Source organism: Marmota flaviventris, chromosome 17, assembly GCF_047511675.1.
Source record: "Marmota flaviventris isolate mMarFla1 chromosome 17, mMarFla1.hap1, whole genome shotgun sequence".
Classification (NCBI taxonomy): Eukaryota; Metazoa; Chordata; class Mammalia; order Rodentia; family Sciuridae; genus Marmota; species Marmota flaviventris.
Genome location: NC_092514.1, coordinates 61,948,892 through 61,970,745, shown reverse-complemented (window position 1 = coordinate 61,970,745; position 21,854 = coordinate 61,948,892). Strand labels below are relative to the sequence as shown.

The window sequence follows — 21,854 nt, the reverse complement described above, 5'->3', positions numbered from 1 at the left end:
TAATAACTGCAGCATTTACAGACAAGGGCCCTGAGTATGTAAATTCAAATGACCGAGTGGCCCCTCCATACTGTCATTGCACTATTGAGACAAAACTGTATCCTTGTCTTGCATACAAATATTTAGGGCATTAAAAACACTGAGACCATTTTTTTCATTTTTTTTATTACATTTGGACCTTTAAGAAACATATACCATCAGATATACCACTATTCAGTAAAAATCTATTCTAGTTTTTTGGAAGCATACGTGTGACAAACTATCTTTCTTCTAGTCTCCAAGACTTTACTAAGTTTATCAAAAAGGGAGGTAGGCTCTGATCTATGGGATCCTGAGCCTTGAGGTTTTGAATGTTTTGTTTATTGTAAAACAATTTCATGTGGATGAACTTAATTCCCAGCTGTTTTTCTTCTGGAATGGGCTAATCATTATGAAGTTATCTAGTCTATTACAAGAACATTCCATTCCTTAACTTTGTGATCTATTCTGTCTTTGGAAAACTTGGTAAAAAAGTGTTTTTTCCCCCAGTACAAAGGATGAATTTACCAGAATGCACCCAATATTAACCAGAACAAAAAAGCAGTATAGATAACAAAAATGTGCTATGTTCATTTTAATGACTACGTCATAAGCCAGGAACTACTGTAACTGTGGAGACTACTCTGGATCAGTACGATCCAAGGATAGTTGGTTGTAGGCAACACTGTAGCCTTTAACACAACTCTTGATATCTGACACTGATTTAAAATAAAAAGGGCAAGTGAAAAAATATACACACACTCATGATTGTGTTCTCAAGAATGTACTCTGTGCACATATACACAAGAGAGGGGACTTTCAGGAAGCTGTTGATAGGGACTGGGAAGGTTTAAAGCTATGGCTTTGGTAAGCACCCAAGTGAGCTGGAGGAAGGCATTTGTAAGAGGAGATTCTGCAGCATCAAAGGATAACTCTCTAAAAGAGGTGGGTGTTTTCTCAATTAATTTAAATTCTGAGGCTTTTGGCAGATGAGGGCTAGCAACAAGATCCAAAGAAAAAAGCCATCTTTACAATGTTAAGAAAGGTGACTGACTGTGCCACTGGGCTCATGACACTCATGGTCCAAAAAGCCTTTGGTGGTATGAAACAGACAAGAAAAAAATTAATACACAGACCACATAACACCATTAAAACCAAAAAACATTTTTTTCATTTAAAAAAGTATTTAGGACACATAAAACAAGGCAACAATTATTCTTTCTTCTCATCTTCCGGCATGGGATCTGTTGGTGGCTCTTCCACTGTTGCACTGTTGCTCTCTGAGCCAGTGTTACTATCACTGGTCCCCTCCTCCGCCATGCTGTCCACCCCCTCCTGCCCACTCTCTTTGTCCTCTGGAGTGGACGTGCCTTCTTCACCATTTTGTTGGCTCTCCGCTGTTTCTTCGAGGTGTGTCTCCTCTGTAATCACACGTGACACTGTCAGTTTGAAGATAAATATCTGCTCTACATGGACATGGACAGCATGGAGCTGTGCTGTCCAATATGGTAGCCATTAGCCACCTGTGGCTAGTGAGTACCTGAAATGAGCCAGTGTCAGTGAGGAGCTTTTAAGTATGTGTGGCATAATCTGGGGTGTGAAAATCTACTTCTTTAGCAGTAGGTTCTATAAAAATCTAAGCACAGATTAAATACTTTAGATGAAAATTTAGCTTTTGAATTGAGATGTGCTCTAAGAATAAAATACATGTTGGATTTCAGACTTATTGTGTGAAAAAAAGAATGTAAAAAGTTGATAATTTTAAAAATGTTGATTACATGTTGAAATACTATTTAAGATATATTGGGTTAAATACAATATCATCAAATTAATGTCAATTATTTTGCCTAATTTTTAAAAAAATGTCACTAGTATGAAATTTAAAATGTCATGTGACTTACAGTATATTACTATTGAACAGTGCTGTTCTGTGGCTTTTGGATTAAGTGAGAGGGCAGATGTGGAAATAATATCAAATTTATATTTTAGATACTTTGTTAAATGTCACACTGGGCTGTTTCCTATAAGAAATTAAGAGCATGAGGGTTTTGCTTGCAGTCTTCATTTTCTTCATTTCTTTTTCTTAAGCTATAAGGATAGAATCTGAGTAAAGACCCACAGGCCTTAAGAATAAGAAAGGCCCCATTCACAGATGACAAAACCTCTGACTGAGTAATGTCTAGTTGCAAAATGAGCAAAGACCCATACCCTGATTCCCAAGCTCTTAATTTAACCACAAACGTGCTCATGCTTCAAATTTAAGATAAAAAACATGTTTATAAAACAACAGAAATGAGGCTAAGAAGATAAAACTTAAAATCCGTGTGAAATATTCATCTACTGAATTATATTTTGTAGAAATGTCTGGTGAAGATATTTATATTCCATTAAATACTTTTCAGATGGTTGTCATTTGAGTACAAGTATAACTACTGTCCCCGCTACTTCTGGCAATGATGGTTGAAGAAGCCTCTGGCTGTATTCCTATAACTACTCTCAGCTTAGTTCTATTTACATGGTGCACTAAGTAGGTGAAAATAGTGCCAGAAAGTGAGGTGATCTGGAAATTTCAAGCAATCAGTTAATCAGTTCTTTATACAAGTCCTACATGTAATTTTCTAACTTGCAGGATGTTTTATTCCCCAGGAAAATCAGTTTACCTAGAAGTAAGTTCTTCTAGGATGGGGTCAATGATCTTTTTATGTAAAGGGCTAGATGGTAAATATTTTAGGCTTTGTGGGCCAGGTAGTCTTTGCTGCAACTACTCAACCATACTGCTGTAGCCTCAAAGCAGTCACATACAATATATACACAAACCGGTGTGGCTGTGTTTTAATAAAACTTTTTACAAAAAAAGTGTGGCAGGATTTGGCCTATAAGTTTTACTTTGCCTGACACTATCCTAGGACACAATCTTAACAATGATCACACCTTGAATAATTAATATGAGTGATAAAAGTCAAAATGCTGAGTGTTAACACCATGTTAAATCTAGTACCAGAATGTGTTCACAGAAGCAGTACTAGGATAATTTCAAATGAGGAAACAAACTAAAAAACTATCCACAGTTGAGGTTCTAGTTCTAGTCCCCAATCTGTGTGACTCCTGGACCAGGGTCCTTAACCATCATACTGGTCTACTTCATAATCTCAAGTTAAAAAACAGCACATCTGAGTACAATGTCAAACACCTCAGATGGCAAGACTGCCGACAATATGTCACTGGTGTTCCATGGCGATACCAACTTTTTCAGTGGGTCTACCATAAAGTTAGGATTTGGAAAGAACTGGGTAGGTCACATAGAGAATTACTCAAGAGACAAGAATGATGTCTAAGAGCATTTAGAAAGAAAAATCAAAATTACAGATAGCTGTAAAAGGCCCTGGCGATTCCCGCGGTGTCTGGTGCTTACCTGTCTCCATTGGAATGCTCTCGTCATCCTTCTTCTCCTCGGCTTTGTTTGCCGCTTGCTCTTCCTCGGGAGTGATGCTGCTCTGACTGCGCTCGGCTTGCTCTGCTGCCTCCTTCTCCCTTTCCTCCTGCCTTTTTCGGGCCTGTTCCTCAGCCTGTGCAATTTCAGCTGCAATCTTTTCCATATCCACTTCAACCTTCAGACCGCACAACTAGTAGTCAGAAAAAAAAAAAAAAAACCAAAAAACTCCTTTAGTAATGTTTTCTTCTTATAACCTTTGAACCAGATAAATTGCTTCAAAAGTAGGTTTTCTTGCCTATGAAATAAATATATGTATACAGGAGGAAAAAAACATGCTTCTCAGTCTTCCCTGAAACTCTTTTGCATAAACATAAAGAAGTTGTTTGTGCAGTCCCGTATCATCAAGTACTACAGGGGGAGAGGCAATACTGTGACAGAATTATTCATAAGGTTTCTAATTTATATTTCAGACTCCCAAACACAAGATTTACTTTTCTAATACAAAACGAAAACTGCATGAATAATTCCAATAAAGTGAAAATAATTCATGACTGCATAGAAGTTTAAAATATTAGGACTCCAACATCTATGGACCTAATATGTGCATATATACTATATGATATCTCAAATTTATTGCAATTTTCCAGAAAATGGCAATAATTTCATAAATAAAAGATATTACAGGTCTTATATGTATAGTGACATTAACTCTGTTTCAAAGTGAACAATATTAAATAAAAACAGTTTTGGAAAAAAGAACAAGGAAAAAGAAAGTATCAGGAACAGTGATGAAAGTATAGTTAACACATCAAATGGATACCCTTTTAAGTTCATTGTTAAATGAATCTGTACTTTCCAGGAATTTCCTCTTCTTTTCCTGGTGCCGTTCCTCTATTTGAAGAAGTTCAGCTTCTAGTTTTCGCTGTAAGACATGTAACCAGGTTTTATGATTACTTACTTATTTTCTCTGAAGCAAATATCAAACACAGAAAACACACCTCATTTTTTAATGATCACTCTTTCAATTTCTGTGACAAATAACATTTTACATTTTAAATTCTACAACATGAATCTAGCTATAATTTTAAAAATATAAAATTAAGTATAGAGAGAGGACTGTGATTAATAAAGTAAATGTTAAAGAACACTATTTCAGGCCTCAGGAGTTTTTTGGAAAAGTATTCAGTAAAGCAACAAATGTGGAAAGGTTGTCTAAAATTCTCAAGTGCACATGTATTTCTTAATAGAAATACTTTCAATTACAAGGTTTTGTTACTACTTGTTTTTTTTCCCCTTCTACCAGTCCTGGGGATTGAACCCAGGACACTCTACCACTGAGTTAAATCCTCAGTCCTTTAATTTTAACTTTTTAAAAAAAAAATTCTTAGTTGAACATGGACACAATATCTTTATTTATTTATTGCAAGTGCTCTACCACTGAGGTACAACCCCAGCCCCTTAATTTTATCTTTTATTTTAAAATTTTGTCCAGGCTGTCCTCAAACTTGCCTCCCAAGTAACTGGTATTACAGGTGTGTACTGTCTCTATTAGTTTTTAATGACAAACTTAATAAACCTCTGGAAATGGTTCACTCCCGTAACCATCTTTCCCAAATCACAACAGGTTAGAATGAAACATTTCACAGTTTATGTATGCATGGCATAAGAATCATGTCACCTGGGATTTGCAGCAATTTATTTAACAAATGTTTGTGATGTACCTGATGAACCATTAAGGACTGGACCTGTCGCTTGAGGACCTGCATTCTAGCTGTTGTGACAACTGACCGGACGTCTGGTACCACACTCTCACTAAGGATTTCACTGATGAGGCGGTGGTTTCTCTGGAAACGGGCAGTGGCTGTATGCTTCATTGAAAAGCCATCATCATAATCTGGAATGAAAAAGATGTTCCAGAAATGAGGTAGCCAGTAACCATAACCAGGAGTGTAGCAATGTTAACATTTAACATTGAGGAACTGTGGTGCTCTCTCATTGGCCTGACCAGCATGACAAGAGCAGTATCGGACACTTGGTGAAAACCACATAGAAGACAGAATGTGTTTTGTGGCTAAGGTTTTTCTCATAAAGTTGTTAAGTGATGAAGTCTGAGAAGGGTTTGGATGAAACAAAAATGAGATATAACCATATCTCTTTAGGCTTCAGTATCAACAAGAAGGCTGCACCCCATGGCAGTAACTGAAATTCGAATGTCAATATCTCTCAGTAGGCAAGTGCTCTACCACTGAGCTACAGTGGCAGCATATATATTGGTAAACAACATATGAACTGTGTAGTCTTTGTTGCTGTAGCTCTTTACAATTGATGAAAATGATCATTTGTAAAAATCAACTTATTACTACAGAGAAAAATCCTCTCTAGCATTCTCATAGATAGCATTTTCATTTTATTAGATCAAAAAGTCACAAAGGCTGCGGGTGGTGGTGCACAACTGCAATTCCAGCGACTCAGGAAGCTGAGGCAGGAAGATCACAAGTATGAGGCCAGCCTTAGCAACTCAGGAAGACCCTGTCTCAAAAATAAATAAATAAATAAATAAAATGGGTGGGGATATAGCTCAGTAGTAGAGCATCCCTGGGTTCAGTCCCCAGCACTATCACTACCACCACCACCACCACCATCACAACAAAACACCACGAAGGCATAGGTAACTTTAGGAAAAAAAATATTCAATTCCCAAATTACTTCTAATTTTTGTCAATTTACACATGCACACAGCTGTTGTCAACGTGCACTGATGTACTACACAGGTCTGGCTTATATGCTTTTTTTTAATATATTTTAGTTGTAATTGGACACAATACCTTTATTTATTTATTTTTATATGGTGCTGAGGATCGAACCCAGCGCCTTGCACGTGCTAGGAGAGCACTTAACCCCAGCACTATATGCTTACTTTTAATAACTACAACAGTGCTTTCTTAATCTTGGCTTTTGCTTTATCATCAACAGTTTTTCACATAGCTGGTAACAACCTGTACTATTATCTACTTTCCTTTAAATTAACTCATCTAAAAAATACCAAGCTTTCCCTTAAGCAAAACACATAAAAACAAATTTGCTCTCTAGCACCTAACTTCTTAGTATACTACCAGAGTCGGGGGTGGGGGGTGGGACCATGTTTTAGGAAACTCTGCCACAGAGGCCTACAGTGTGCTACATGTGATTGTCTTTCAAGTGTCATTTTAAAAAGCCTTCAGTGTTTTGTGTGGAGCACGGCATATGTCTTGTGAACCTTTTTCTGGTCCTTTGCTACTGATGTCAGCAGGTGCCACCTGTCTCTTGGTTGTATGTCTATTTCTGCCTCCCAAGTCCTGAGGGATGAGGTTTAAGGTCTACAGTCATTCTTACATTGGCACCTTATTTATTGTACCCTTTCCTATTAGTTGGCTTAGGAGCCTCTCTTAAACTTAAAAACACAACAGGCAGAAGGCAAGACTTTCTCAAGTCATGCTGTTATCTTTCACTTAAGGAAAGCTTTATCTTCTGCTTACAGCTTCTATGTTGTTAGCCCGTGTTTCTCTTGTGCAGATCCTCTTCTTCCCAATTATTTGTAGACCTGAGCTTTTATTTTTCAATTCTATGTACTTTTCTTACATTAACCATCCCACCTTAATTAAAATTTGCATATGTTAGTGCCTTTGGCGCTACTGATACTGCTTAACATCGGTATTATTTGTATTCCATATTCTATTCTCTATATTTTACTATGTGTATTTATAACATTTTGTCAATATCCCAGTCCATTCTTTTAAAAATCTCATTTTTGGTTTTCTCTTTATAAGTATATTGTTCATGTCTTTAAACTGCCCTTGTTGGTGTCTTCTTTACAAACTTCCCCTCTGTTACTGTACCTTAAAATGGGATTTTATTTTCTTGATGTTTTTGTGGCTTATAGTTGGAGTTTCTAACCTCTTCCACATCATAGTGTACACAGAGAAAACACAGTATTCAGTACAGCATGCTAGGTAGTGGACAGGAGTGCTTCTAATCTGTGGTGGCGGTCTCTGGGGGTCCTTGTAGCTTCTGACCCTGCTTGACTACAAAGAACCCAGAGAGCAATCTGCACACCTGCACACTATTCATGGAACCCCAATTAGAAAGCTCTGCCATTTGTGTGAACATATACAATCTGTGTGTCCTCACAAGTGGTCCTTATGACTTGTATTAGTAAATTCTTGTTGGACTGCAGAATTTACTAGCAAGATTTCATAATGTTCCTACCCACTCATTAATTTTCTCTCTTAAGAATCTTTGATTCAGCAAATTCAAGGAATCAAAAAGAAAGCTGGGTATAACTAGAAGGCATTTAGCTTTTCAAAAAAATTTTTTAATTTATTCTAATTTGTTGTACATGACAGCAGAATGCATTTCAATTCATAGTACACATATAGAGCACAATTTTTCATGTCTCTAGTTGTACACAAAGTAGATTCATACCATTCGTGTCTTCATATATGTACCTAGGGTAATGATGTCCATCTCATTCCACCATCTTTCCTACCCCCATACCCGCTTCCTTCCCCTCCCTCCCTTTTGCCCTATCTAAAGTTCCTCCATTCCTCCCATGCCCCACCCCACCCCTAGCCCCAATTATGGACCAGCATCCACATATCAGAGAAAACATTTGGCCTTTGGTTTTTTTGGGATTGGCTTACTTAGCATGATATTCTCCAGCTCCATCCATTTATCTGCAAATGTCGTGATTTTATTCTCTTTTAATGCTGAGTAATATTCTATTGTGTATATATGCCACAGTTTCTTTTTAGCTTTTTAAAAGTAGTGAAGGCAAATTCCTAGTTGTGACTCAAATGCCTTCCATGAGTTCTGAGTACAAAGACTTTGATAAACAGTAAGTATAGTTTTTACTATCTTCTGTTCTGAAAGGATATTTCTTTTTCTTGTGGGAAATTGACACAAAAATCTTAATCAAAATAATCAAGATATTGAAATGGCACTTAAGTACTGCTTTTTCATTTAAGATAAAAAATAAAAACATTATTAAAACATACATTAATTCAGAGAAAGCATAAACAAAATTGTACTTTCTCCCCTTACCATCAGGATCTTCAGCAGGCTGAATGCTCATGTAAGGTTCTCCTTTCTCCATGCGAGACTGTCTCTGTCGACTCTCTTCCTCTAATGCAGCTTCTGCACGACTTTTTGCATTGATGTAAGCAAGGTATGCAGGGGAATTATGATAGGCCTTCATAGATTCATTGTACTCTATCTGAAATTCAAAGGTTTTTCAGTTTATAATTAACATTTTGCTGGTTATAGTGTGTATTATCTCATTTGAATATCTTAAGACATCATGTAGGCAAGGTGTTAAAGTCACCTTCTTTTTACAGATAAGGAATCTAAGGTCTAGAGAAATGTGCCTGGGCCCAGGCAGGCAGCCACAGTGCAGCCTCGGGTTTCTGAGCCAGTCTTACGTTTCTTTTATAAATAACGAGCCAAGGATGATGCACTTTATACTGTATCCGTCCCACCACAGCGGGCTCCTACCTTTTCTGCTTCGTATTCGTTTAAATATTCTTGTTTTTCTTCATCAGTGAGATCTCGCCACATGCCACCAATAATCTTGCCAATCTCCCACAACTTTAGGTCAGGGTTGGAAGCCTTTACTTGGTCCCAGACCTTAAAAAGGAAACAGATGGAATTTCAATATAGATGCCTAAACATATGGACATTTAAACATTTAAAAATATTTTCTAATATAGAAACTTTTAAACATTAAAAAAAAATCAAAGGTAGCATTGTATTTCTATGTCCTCGTTGGCCTACTCCAACCTGATGAATTATTATTTATTTACTTTTGAGACTGCTACATTGTCACGGCTGGCCTTAACTACTGTCTCAGTCTCTAGAGTAGCTGGGACCATAGGCACATGCCATAGTGCTTGGTTCTGTAAGATTACTTTAAGGTAGATCTCAGACACCATGTCACTTCATTCCTAAGTACTTTAATTTGATATATCAAGAAGACCTCCAATCACTACAGGCACTTAAGATGAGTTAACTCAATAAGCTAACTGATGTCTCTAAAAATTCACGTGAATTTAGCAAGAAAGTTGTTAATCTGCATAATACAATGCAAACTATAATACATGATCATATTGTCAAATACATATACAATTATTATGACCAAAAATTAAAACATTTCTAAAGGTCTGTTAAAATGCCATACCTTTAAAAAAGATATTAGCCATATTTTTAAGTGTAATAAGGCTTATCACCAAAAAATTTGGAAAATTCAAGGAAATACATAGAAAATAAAAATTACCATCAGCTTATTGCTCAGAGGTAACCATTGTTTTCTAGGTTCCCTCCCTCAAACTAACATGTAGTTTTAATGATTTTTACAAAAATAATACAAATAATCTTGTATTACTTTTTTTACTTAACATTTTTTTCATGTCATTTAATATTCTTCAAAACACATTACATTCATGGCTACAAAACATTCTGTCTTATTTAATTATGCTCCTCTTGCTGGATTTTACTTCTGAAATTCTGAAATCAGAACAAAGCTCTTTAAAAACTACATTTTTTATGCTTCCCCTGAATATGCAGAGAAAAACAGACTAGGCCACGCTGAAGCTGCATGGATGGCTGAGAAGCAGAGGTGGTGGTCCACACTCCTTCCCAGTTCTAGGTGCCTACCTTTCTGCTGTACCTCATGTAGGGCATCAGCGGCTTATCTGGTGGCTTTGGGGGTTTTGGAATCGTAATACCAGAGGATGCCTACAAAAGAGTTAAATACATTCATTACTCAACTGCAAGAAGTTCACCGGCAACCTGAAAAGAGAGTCCCTTAAAAAAATTCTAATGCGCCTTTCTTCTACTCGTCCATGGATACAAGATTCTTATATTTTCTCCACGGAAAATAGCTATCACTGCAAATTCAGAAATGTTCACATCAAAAGAAAATGGCTTTAAGCATGCAATTGTAATGTTTTACTTGGCAGTTTATTGCCACTGCTTTGACAACCTGGCTGTAAGAACAAAATATTACATAATAATCCATACATTGAAAATATATGGTTATATAGCAAACAAATCACATTTAGAACATTACCTGGCACCCATTTACTTTGCTCAACTGTCATTATGCATACAGTCAACACTTGATTATCTGCAGCAGAATCTGAACCTTCATCACTTACCACACTCACATTGCCTACAGGAGACCTTGCATCTATTGATACTACATCAGGAACACACCCTCACACAAAACACAATACAAAAACTGCCTCTCGGGTTAAAAAACAACAAACACTCTGCAAACTTTCTTATCTCTTTCAGCACACAAAGATTTCATTTCTCTCAAAGGCTATGTCTATTATCCAGTGGTTTTCAAGAAGTATGAACTAAAGTCCCATCTTTCTCTGTCCTCCATCCTAATCACAGGGAGGAGCAAATAAGTTTCCAGGAACAGAGCCCCAGCAGATACTGGGCCCGATTGTCATTTTTGAGGTCTTACATGAAGAAGGTCCATTCTATTAAGAATTTTTGGTGTTGTGTAAGAGACATAAGAGGAAAAGATGGCATATATAGGAAAAGGGAACAGAAGAAAAGGAAGGGGAGGAGACACTGGAAAACAGTTTCAAAAGGAAAGAAGAAAGTGTGTGAGAGAAGAAATAAAAGAATGAGACAGATGAGTGATAGGTTCCATGAGCTGAGATCTAGGCAGGAGACACTATGGCTTCTGGTAGATGTCCCAGGTAAAGCCAGCCACTCCAAGAACTCCTGTTTCTGAACTTCTAAATCTTTTCTTAACATACATACATACACAACTGCATTTGATTAAGGACTCAGAACAATAAAAATCATGGCCAAATGATATTAATTCTCCCTGCCAGGCTTGGGGAAAAAAGTCCTGACTTAATTTTCAAATTTTTATAAGAAAATGAGAGTATTTGTTCTCTTACCCTTCTGTTGCTACAGTGATAAATCATAACCTTGTTTTTTTGTTCAAGGGCTTAGGGACTGGGCATGCTTATGCCCTTTTCCAATGTAAGCAAGAAATGCTTCCTTTTCTGACACTAGGGTCTCCCTTCTGTCCTCATATACTTTTAAGTAACTCTTCCTTCTTTACCTATGAAGTTGTAAGAAAGCATTTCATCCTTGAAGCAGTATCTCCTCTCTTTCTGCTCTTCCTTCCGAGCATTCTTACTGGCATGCCCATGCTGGTGCCCATTCAAACAGACCCTCTTTTTAGCCAGCAGTGGGCAATGGAGATGAGCCACGGGAGTAGTCACCAGTGGTGGTATGAGCAGCAAATAAGGGGAGATCTTAATCAAGGTTTACAGGAGTTCTTTTAAGGGAGAAAAATCCTAGGAGGCTAACCTTAGATCATGGGCTCAGAGGAAGAGTCCATCAAATCTGCTTCTTTATACATTGTTAAAAAAATTTTCAACTCATATCCCACACACAAACCTTCAGAAACCCATAAAGTGAGTTATAAATAAAATTGTGCCCCTAATTTTTTAGAAATTAAAGAGGTAAAGAATTCTAAAATGCTTATATTTTCAAACTTTAAGTATGAATCAAAACATTTTGAAAACAAAGTACATTTGCTCTTTGGAATTTTTTTAAGAATCACATTTTATAACATTAATGGATTTATTTCTCTTTTTCTTCCAAAGAAAGGTACACCAATTATCTACATCTTGAAGTCATATTTTCATTACACTGACCTGTCAATTTATAAACGCAAAATGAAAAAAACCAACAACAAATATAACAACAATAAAAATAATCCAAAATAACAAAGTTAAATTCCAATTGGTTTTGGGATCTTAAAGAATTATACCACCACCCACCCTCAATTTATTTAACATCCCAGACATGTCTTAAACATTTCTTTACTCTTAAAAAACAACAACAAGAAAAACCAAACCAACCAACCAACAAAAAAACCAGTTTGCACTGAACATACTTTAACTTTTCTAGATAACAGACAATTAGAAAGAGTCACTGCTTTGCTGTCACCTTCTGAGGTATGAAAAACTATAGTCGGCTCCCTTACTAAATGGCCCAATGGGTGGCTTTTAGAGTGCTTGAGCTTCCTTTTTTTGATTTTCTTTTGTTATCTTTACCAGCAACCCTCTCTTTCCAATTTTCTGCTTCTAATTTGTAATGAGTTGGGGCAGGCAGACAAGTGCCTATGAGTGTTAAAAGATGTGCTTACACGAGTAAAGTCCTAGGAAATGTAAGGAGCATGGTTCACGATTTTGTGAAATTTATCCTAGCTATCCAGAGTTCTTTGTTATTGTTTCTTTCCCAATTCTTAGCTGTTTCTCTGATAAGATTTATTTAAGAGTATAGATTTCCTATTAAAGTGAAGAAAATAGGATATCGCTAATGTTTTGTCTCAATCTGTTTGTATGCACATCTGTATTTAAGAAAATGCAAATCATTATCTGAATGAAAAACTAACTAGAAGTGAATTGCAACTCAAAGCTATTCTAAGCACTCCAAAAGATGTCAACTTGCCATGTAAAGTGTTCACTGGAAACTATCCAAGTGTTCTGGAGTCTTGAAGGAAATATGAATTTCCGTGTGACCTTCAGGAAAGCTCCTTCTCAGGGCCTCACACAATCAGTCCTTCAAATCACTAAGGTAATTTCTAGACAAATTACTAAACAGGAGAACTGAATGTGGGTAACTAGGGCCATCTTAAAATTAAAACGTTTTTATAATGGTCAAAATCAGAGCTGTCAACTCCTAATACACTTCAGAGATATAAAAAAACGGTAGTGTAAAACCTCCTGTTTTATTTCCTTCACACAACAGTTTGATTTGACTACCCTTCAATCTGGTACTAAAAAGACAACAACACAAAGAACAGAGCCAAAACACCAAGCTTCAATGTTCAACAACTCTCTTATACTACCCTACTCTGAAGCTAGTGTACATTCTGAATGTTGGATTCTTGTGTTTGCCAGGAAGTAACGGGGAGAAATGAATGAATGACCTGGGCCCACACACAGGGACTGCACTTCTCTTTTCCTACTCCGTCTCCACTGAAAGACCCCACTTTATCAACAAAGAACCCCAACAGCTACATCCAAGTTAAGAATAAAATGTTTACATACACAAACCAAAAAAGCCATTCTAGTATTTTAGTTTCTATGCCTATTCCATTAACATAGATAATCAAGAGCTGACTGTATAGAGCTATTAAACATAATCATTCTACTATTTATTGCCCATGAATAAATTTCTGCATTAACATGAATAATCCAAAATTGACTCCATTCAGTGTTTAAATTAAAATGTTCCCTATCATCCATTATACTTGTGAAACCATACATTTAGGCCAGGGGAAAACATGTACTGATGCACATAAAAATTGTATGCATTGTGAAATGCATACATAAACACACTTTGTCAGAATTCTTTTCAGATACCATGAAATACACATGGCACATAAAACTTGATATGCTTATGAAGTACAAATTATGTAAAAACAATGAAAAATTTAGACAAACAAAACCTATCAAGATAAGCAATGTGCTTACCAAGATAGACATATAGTTTGATAGTTACAAGCTTTCAGCTATAGTTTGACTACAGGGTGAGAGGGTAGTTACATTAATTTGAAGGCATTTATTTATTACTTATGAATACAGCAAATAAAAACCAAGTATTAAAAATTTACAGCCATTTTGCATTGTATATATTCTCATCAACACCAGAGATTCCAGTGTATATAAGTATTTGACTTTTGGATTTACTGTAATTTACTACCAATTTCAAACTTTGAAATATATTTGATTATCTTAGGTTGACCACTTAAATAAACATCCTAAGTTTTAGAAATCACATCCCTGTACTATTGATTAGAAATATACACCTAACTGTACATATTTAGTTTGATACTTCAATTTCATTCAACTTCTATTTTGCAAATTTTTTGGAGTGATACTAAAAGGTCTTTTTTCTTTTCAACTGTAGAGAAATGAGTCTCAATTAGAAGGCTGACAATTAAATCCAAAAGACAAATTATCATGTGTAGCAGTTCTTATGGGCAAGGCCAGCCAAAAGCTTTCCAGCCCTGAAAATACCAGGTGTGAAAGACTAGCACTTAGTAAGAAACAAAGTTCTTGAGACTAATGCCAATTACCTTAGAAAAATGGAAAAAACTCTTCATCTCCAAAAGGGTATTTTAACCATAGGAAATTCTCAGTTTGTCTCCAATAGTATAAGCATTAAGTGCCCAAGGTTTTATCCTTACTGACCACCAAACAGAATGGATTTTTCTTTTCTTCCATATACATATCCATCCAGATCTCACTATTTTTTCCCCCAGTGTAAAACTGTTTAAATAATGTTTAAATAGTTGAAAAGCCAAATTAAAGTTTTTTTAAGTGGCTGTGCTTATAGAAGGACCTAACTCTGGAGGCATTTCTGGTCAATTCCAGTGGTTTGCTGGAGGCTGTAATAGTTGATTCTCCTACCGTGACCCGGCTGTTGGTGCCCGGGTTCCCTCCCAGCCTGTAGTTGTTGTAGGCGAGATGACTGTATGGATTGTATCCCACAAACCCTGGTGTGCTGGGCATTTGCTGATGGAAACAAATGAGACAAAAACACGAATGAGAAATGAGCTCAAACGAGGAAAACACAGAAATGAAAAATGATCTGCATATGGCATGCAAAAGCAACCTGAATTTAAACAAGCAATGATGTGTTGTAAATGTTCTTTTTCTTTTATTGAGGAAATTAAAATTTTCTTTCATTGAGAAACCAGTTGTACGTGTTGCTATTGCTTTTTTCTTTCTTTTGGCAGGGGCCGGGGGGTGTTTGTGAGAATGTGAATGTGTGGCTTGCTTTCTGAGGTAAGCAATACACTGATGTGTTTCAAACATTCAGGATTATTTTATAGTCAATAGTACCATAAAGCAATTTAGCAATATATATCATGTCTCAAATAGGAAGGCTTGAAGTGTGATAACCTAGAAATCTGAAAACACTACATGCAAAACAAAACACAATTTACTTGACAGTTATGTGGATGCCAACCAATGTATTCATCTACTAAAAACAAATAAAAACAAGAAATGGATCTGCTTTTCAAGACAATTTTGAATTATTTTATATAATGTGAGAAATGAGAAGAGACTCAAACCAGGAAGCCAGGAGTTGTCAATAGAAAAGAACATATGTTGGATTCAATGGATGTCACATACATGACTTCAAAACAAAGACTTGTAAGAAATGCATGGATTTCATTCTGGGGTACTATCTGATCTTTAACCCAATGATTCTTTTTAGGGCTTTCTCTTCCATCTCTTCTTTGATCCATCTTCCATAGGTCAATTATTAACAATTTCTGCATTTAGTGTTAATGAGAACTACTTTTCTAGTTGACAGACGTGAACTTTCTTTTTTTCATCTATTTTTCTGAAAGCTCTCACCCTTTCAAAACACAACTGCTCGCTGTAACAGGATTCTTGGGTTTTGTGACTTTTGTGTTGATATAATCACAAATTAATTAATACCATGACATCCAATGTTCATGAAAATTAAGGCATAATGCATAAAAAGAATATAGCAAGGAGAGGACTAAAGTAGGGTTTTTTCCTAATGAAACTCAATCAAAAAAGTGACATTAATTTCATTTTTACATGCAATTAACAGTATCACTCCTGAATTGTATAATGTAAAATACATTTAAGACATCCCAACTAAGCTTTAGTTGTTACATAACAAACACAATTTTCTAAAACATGCCACTATACATATCCTTAGTGTCTAATAGACATTCAAGCAGATAGTACATTTGATACTTTTTAGGAGAAAAGAGAGCTGATCAATTTCTAGCCTATATAAAGACGCAAATTAGACATATTTAAGTAGGCAAAACACAGATGAAGTATCAAACGCACAAAAGAAGTGTATATTACTTGGAGTGGTATATTTGAGTGGTAGTAGTGGTGGTGAAGGTGGTAGTGGTGGTGGTGGTGGAGGTGGTGGTGGTGATGGTGGTGGTAGAAGTAATGGAACCAAAAAAAATAAAAAAAGAAAAGAAGGAAAATAATTCATTTAATATCCATTCTGTTGGATGTTTTAATCTCTAGTCTTCTATATTTTATGTGTTAATGTGAAATTATGATACAGAAATATGACTAAAGAAAGGCAAAGGAAAAAAAAAACCCTTTCTACATATGAGAAGTCAGAAGGGGTACTTGGTTTTTGAAACATTTTAATCTCAAAAATATCAAGTTTGTTCTCAAGATAATTATACATTGTTGGAGGCAGTATTTACATCAAAATGACACCTTCAGAGGTTGCATATACAATGAGAATCACTGTTTAACATTAGGAGGCAATAATGTAAGAAAAATAAGGGAACTAAAAAAATTGAAACTAAAACATAATTATACCATTTCCAAAGCTGAAGTACATGGTTAGCTCTTTGAGGTCAGAATCTCCATTGTTCAACTCCACCTGTATAGCCACTAGGAGAGTGTCATGGAGATAGTGGTAAGAAATGTTCTTTGATTTAAGAAAGAAAATGAACCAAACAGGACTTTCAGGTCTACTGGAACTAACTTTAGAGACTGCATATTATATAAATAGAACTGAGAAAATATGATACAGTTTCTCTTTTTAAAAGCATCTTACTAAAGAAAAACAAACTGTTGATAAACGTAACTAAAACGTATATCTGAGGATTAGTAAATATGACTAGTTATCTAGTGGAGAAAAAAAATTATACAAGGACCTAATTAGTAGTAAAAAGTACACTAGCCTGAAATTTAGGTGGTGGGGGGGTATGGAAGGAAAATCTGGCGGCTATTAAAGAACTGATTTTGTAGGATATGGTCATGTTAACAGTGTTTTTTAAAAAACAAAACAACAACAACAAAAAAAAACCCCGCAAAAAACCAACAAGGAAGCCATTTCAGCAAGGCCTGAACAGTTACTGTTAAATCAGTTTTGTGGGCTGGACAATTATTTTACATGCTGATCAAGCCGGGTCAGTTTGCTGGATACAAAAAGCAGTTCACAACTATTATTTAGACACTGTGAAACATTATCAATTCAGAAACCAATAAAACATAATTTATGGAGAATTCAGCAGCAAGATCTGACCCACAGATAATGAAATCCTTACTTGAACAGCTTGAAAATAAAGAATTACAATTAGTGTAGTTATAGACCTAGAAGTTTTACTGTTTGATTTAATATGAAAATTTTATATATAGACAAGAGAGAAAAATGTAACCATTTGAAGGTTAGGTTTAAAAAAATAAATAATGCCAGAATGAGCATTCACTCAATATCAACTTAAAAGACTCTTAATAGCGAAGATTGACGAGAAAAGAAGTGTTAAACTTGTCATTTAGTTCCAATTAAAAAAAAAAAAAAAAGAGCATAGGAGTTTGATTGGAATTTCAAAGTTTTTTTTTTTTTTTTTAAATGTTGGGGTTGGTTCAAGTTAAGATGCAAAGTTATTTTATTTAGTAGGAAGTGCTGTTTTTTAGCTGAATTTTTCATCCTGTGGCTGTGATGATTGAGTGACTGTCACTGGAAGACATCTGGGTTTTTGTATCAAGGCCAGACTTGGCTATTACATTAACAAGAAAATTAAAACTTACTGTTGCAGGAGCTGGGGTGGGAGGTGGGGCATAAGATGGTCTTTCTGTTTGAAAGAAAATAAATAACTTCTTGTAAACAACTGAGATATAATACTATGCAACAAAACTACCAATGGTCCTGTTTTGAAGAAAAAAAAAATGAGAGTATTTTGGAATTCCCATTTGCTAGGGCATTAGTCTCTTATTAACATAGATTGATAAATATAAAAATTGAAACTTACTTGACATTTTGGAAGATTAAGTTCTCAGTTCCTTAAGAATGAATCTGAGACACTAAAATAAAAAAAAAGAAAAAAAAAGGAAAAAAAAAGAGAATCAAAACTCAGCAAGCATAAGAGAATGTTTTCCTAAAGAATAGGGTAGTTTAATTGGTATTTCTGAGTAAAATCACTTCACTATTATCTGCTAGTAATCAAGTCTTTTGCATATTTTAACTACTTCTTGTAGGTCATTTGGATGATCAGAATTAAATGACTAAGTTACCGGGATATTTAGAATAATATTAGAAATGTATTTTTAGGGTTTTGCTTATGATACCAAGCCACATCTTGTATGGAAAACATTTTGCTGATGCCATGTAAACGTTTACTTAGACTGATAAAAAAAATAATGACAATAGAATGTGATGTATTATCAGGGTGACCCCAACAAGGCCTACCAGATACTGACAGCTCCCTGATCAGTTACCTTGCTTTTGGGATGAGAACTTCTGTTGAAATAGAGGAGCATTTTATTCCTGCAGGCAGTATAAAGGGAAACTGGGTATGATGATGAACTTCTCCTTTCCTTCTATTGGTAAGTAGTTCCAAAAGTGCTGGGAATAAATTTTGAGAGTCTACCTGAGAACTCTTATCCTTCACAGCCCCTTTCAAAATTATCTCTTCAATGGCAATTTCTTGACAAATTACCTGGGCAGAATTAATTACTCCCTCATCTGTATTCCTATCTACTACAAAGGTCTATGATACTGTTTCTTATAACTTAAAAAAACACACCAAACATCTGTCAATCTGGCTAGATTGGGTATTACTAGGGAACAGGGATCATCTAATTCATTACTGTATTTCCCAATAACTTGCTCTGTTCTTAATAAAACTTGTCGAAGTGTTAAGAGCTCATCACATGAACAGACACATGTGAATTTATTCCTTAAATCAATATACATCACAAACAGTAAGGTGTAAAGAGAGAGAAATTCATTTTTAGAAAGGCAAGTACATTTCTGACTACTGAAGTACTTTCATCCAACATTATATAAAATAAAACAATTTTCTGCTTCCATTTTGCATTTTAAGAAAACTCCTGACTACCAGGAATAAGAGTCCTGGTGTGGGAATAGTTTATTTTCTCAATGGTCCGTCCTGGGTCTCTCCCTCTTTTCTTAAAGAATAGGCAGAAGCCTTTTACTCTCATGCGGTTCTCCTCCTTGGTCACAATAGGGAAGCTGTCAACATGCAGTAGACCTTGCTGTGGGGAGCTCAGACAAAAATTGCCACAAGCTCCCTGTGCATTACACTTCACTGTTAATACTATTAAATGATTGCTTTCCTTTTTTAGAATGCAAAGAGTGGGCCTGTACACTTGTCTACATTGGGTATTACCTGGTACCTGGCATAAAACAGATTCTCTAGTTGTTGAATAGTTACCTTATACAGAACAGGTTATTACATGATCTTGCTCACCCAGTCACAACAAGAATAGACTGCTGCCCCCATTTTACAGATGAAAAGGGGAGTTCTCAGAGTTTCAAGTAACTTGTCCAGAGCCATATGGCCAGGAAGTGCCAGAGCTGGATTTCAAACCCAGGCCACACGGTTTCAGAGCCTTCGCTCCTCTCTCCAAGCCACACAGTGAGTCCTCAGGTCTCTACCCGAACAAAAAGGGGCACCACTTTCTTGGGGGTGCGGACCACCGGCTTGCCTCGTTCCAAAGGCTTCCTCTGAGGTCGCTTCCTAAGTTTGTCGTGGAGGATCCACTGTACTGGCAACTCCCGTAAAAGGGGGGTGTGCACAGGCGCTTAGATCCATTTCGGGGGACTAGCGGAGGGGACAAATCTTGCTTGGGAGGAGGGGCGGCGGAGGGACTTCCTCCCGACCCTCGCGCCGCTAGGCCGCAAGGAGGCCGCACGGCCCCCAGCTCCGGCCCCACGGCCAGACCTGCACCCCAGCAACCCGCGGGAACTCGGGGTCCAGCCAAGCGGGGACACCGCGGCTTGCCACCCTCCCGACCGGGTCGGGCCCACTTGGAAACACTCACCCGCGGGCCGAAAAAGCGCCCGCAGCTCCGGCTTCGCTTCCCTTTGTCCCGCACTCGCCCCGCCCCTCGCGCCGGAGCTTCCGCGCTCGCACTTTCAACACTCCGTTCGATTTCTCTCCGGGCCGCGCCCGGCTCTCTTTAGGAAAATAACCCTCTGATCACGATGCGGTGATGCTTGGTATAGTCAAGGATTTTTTTCAGTCCACACAGCTTCCTCAGAACTCCTCGAGTTTGGATAGTGTCCCAGCCCGGAGCCGATTCGTCACGGCGAAGAGGGCGGGGTGGCCCGACCGCCCGCTGGGCGCTGGTTCGCAGCCCCGGGCGGCGGGGGCGGCCGCGGCGTGGGGGTGGCGGCGGAGGTGCACCAGGGCCCGGGTGGTGGGCTCCGAGGCCCAGCTTCTGCGCGGGGCTCTGCCTGGGAGCGCGGCTTCCTCACCGCCGTGCTTTCCCGTTGCTCTGGTCTCTGAGTCCCGGTCCACACTGTAGTTTAGTAAGCCGAGGAGGGAGGCGCTGAGGATTCGGGTCCCGCGTTTGGGTCCCCACTGGCGGCTCTCAGGGCGTCCTGCCTTAACGGCCAGGTTATAGCCTTGGCGAAAAGCAACACGGAGTTTTGCAGTTTCCTAATCGCTTTTAGAATGTAATTGCTCCAGATTTCCCAGCCAAGGCCCAGAAACGTCCATCCCCTCGCTCCAGGTTGAGTGTCCTTGGTGCATTCAGCTCCCTCTCAAGGACTAAGGTCCCCACTTTGTTTGGCTCCAGGGTTTCTTATGCTGTCTTCTGGAACTTTCCCCCAATAATTCTTCCTTTGGGCTCCCCGAGGCTCCTGAGTCATAACTATTATTGCAGTCCTGTATCTGATAGCTTTCGTGTCGGACTGTGTTTGCCATCGCAAATACATCACGAAGACTTGAAAGCAAAGGTTCAGGCATGTGCACTGGTCATCTTCTTATTGCCAGTGCTTACTAACGATTTAACTCATGATTAGATGTTCATAAAATATGTGTTGAAGCAGCCTTTGGGCCTGTTCCAGCTCTTTTCATTAAATCAGTGGCACTTGGCTATATGCACTTTTATACTTTGGTATATTGTACTTTACCATATGGAGTATATAAACACCTGGCTGATGTGGGCCACTGGAGGGGGAATGAACAGATGATGGGGTCTTTGACCTGTAGTTACCTGAGAACAGTGTTGACATTTAGAGAGACTGGTGGAATTCTTGGGCTGCCCTTAGGCTCCATCCTTGTTGTACCTGCCGGGGCATCTCTAGAAATCTGAAAGAAAAAAAAAAAAAAAAAACAGCCACAAGTGATATTCTTTTTTTTTTTTTGTTTTGAGAATTTTAATATTTATTTTTTTTAGTTCTCAGCGGACACAACATCTTTGTATGTGGTGCTGAGGATCGAACCCGGGCCGCACGCATGCCAGGCGAGCGCGCTACCGCTTGAGCCACATCCCCAGCCCCACAAGTGATATTCTACCCAGTTCCTCCACTACCAATATTTTTTATCCCC

The 21,854-nt window shown here is 37.5% G+C and overlaps 1 protein-coding gene across 4 annotated transcripts; it reads right to left on the bottom strand.

The window, feature by feature from the left end:
* Positions 1 to 1,166: 1,166 nt before the first annotated feature.
* On the bottom strand, positions 1,167 to 20,428 carry Smarce1 (SWI/SNF related BAF chromatin remodeling complex subunit E1). Of its 4 annotated transcripts, none has more exons than XM_071602931.1 (11): positions 20,341 to 20,428; positions 18,306 to 18,357; positions 18,085 to 18,128; positions 14,941 to 15,045; positions 10,139 to 10,219; positions 8,981 to 9,112; positions 8,531 to 8,702; positions 5,173 to 5,345; positions 4,272 to 4,373; positions 3,431 to 3,641; positions 1,167 to 1,457 (listed from the first exon to the last, which is right to left on the bottom strand). In XM_071602931.1, the coding sequence occupies exons 2-11, from the start codon at positions 18,310 to 18,312 to the stop codon at positions 1,231 to 1,233; spliced, it is 1,254 nt and encodes a 417-aa protein (XP_071459032.1). In that variant the 5' UTR covers positions 18,313 to 18,357; positions 20,341 to 20,428; the 3' UTR covers positions 1,167 to 1,230. The 4 variants fall into 4 exon arrangements, with proteins under 4 accessions (XP_071459032.1, XP_027778332.1, XP_071459033.1 ...); XM_027922531.3 differs by having other exon boundaries at positions 1,167 to 1,439; XM_071602932.1 differs by lacking the exon at positions 14,941 to 15,045 and having other exon boundaries at positions 20,341 to 20,427.
* Positions 20,429 to 21,854: the final 1,426 nt, after the last annotated feature.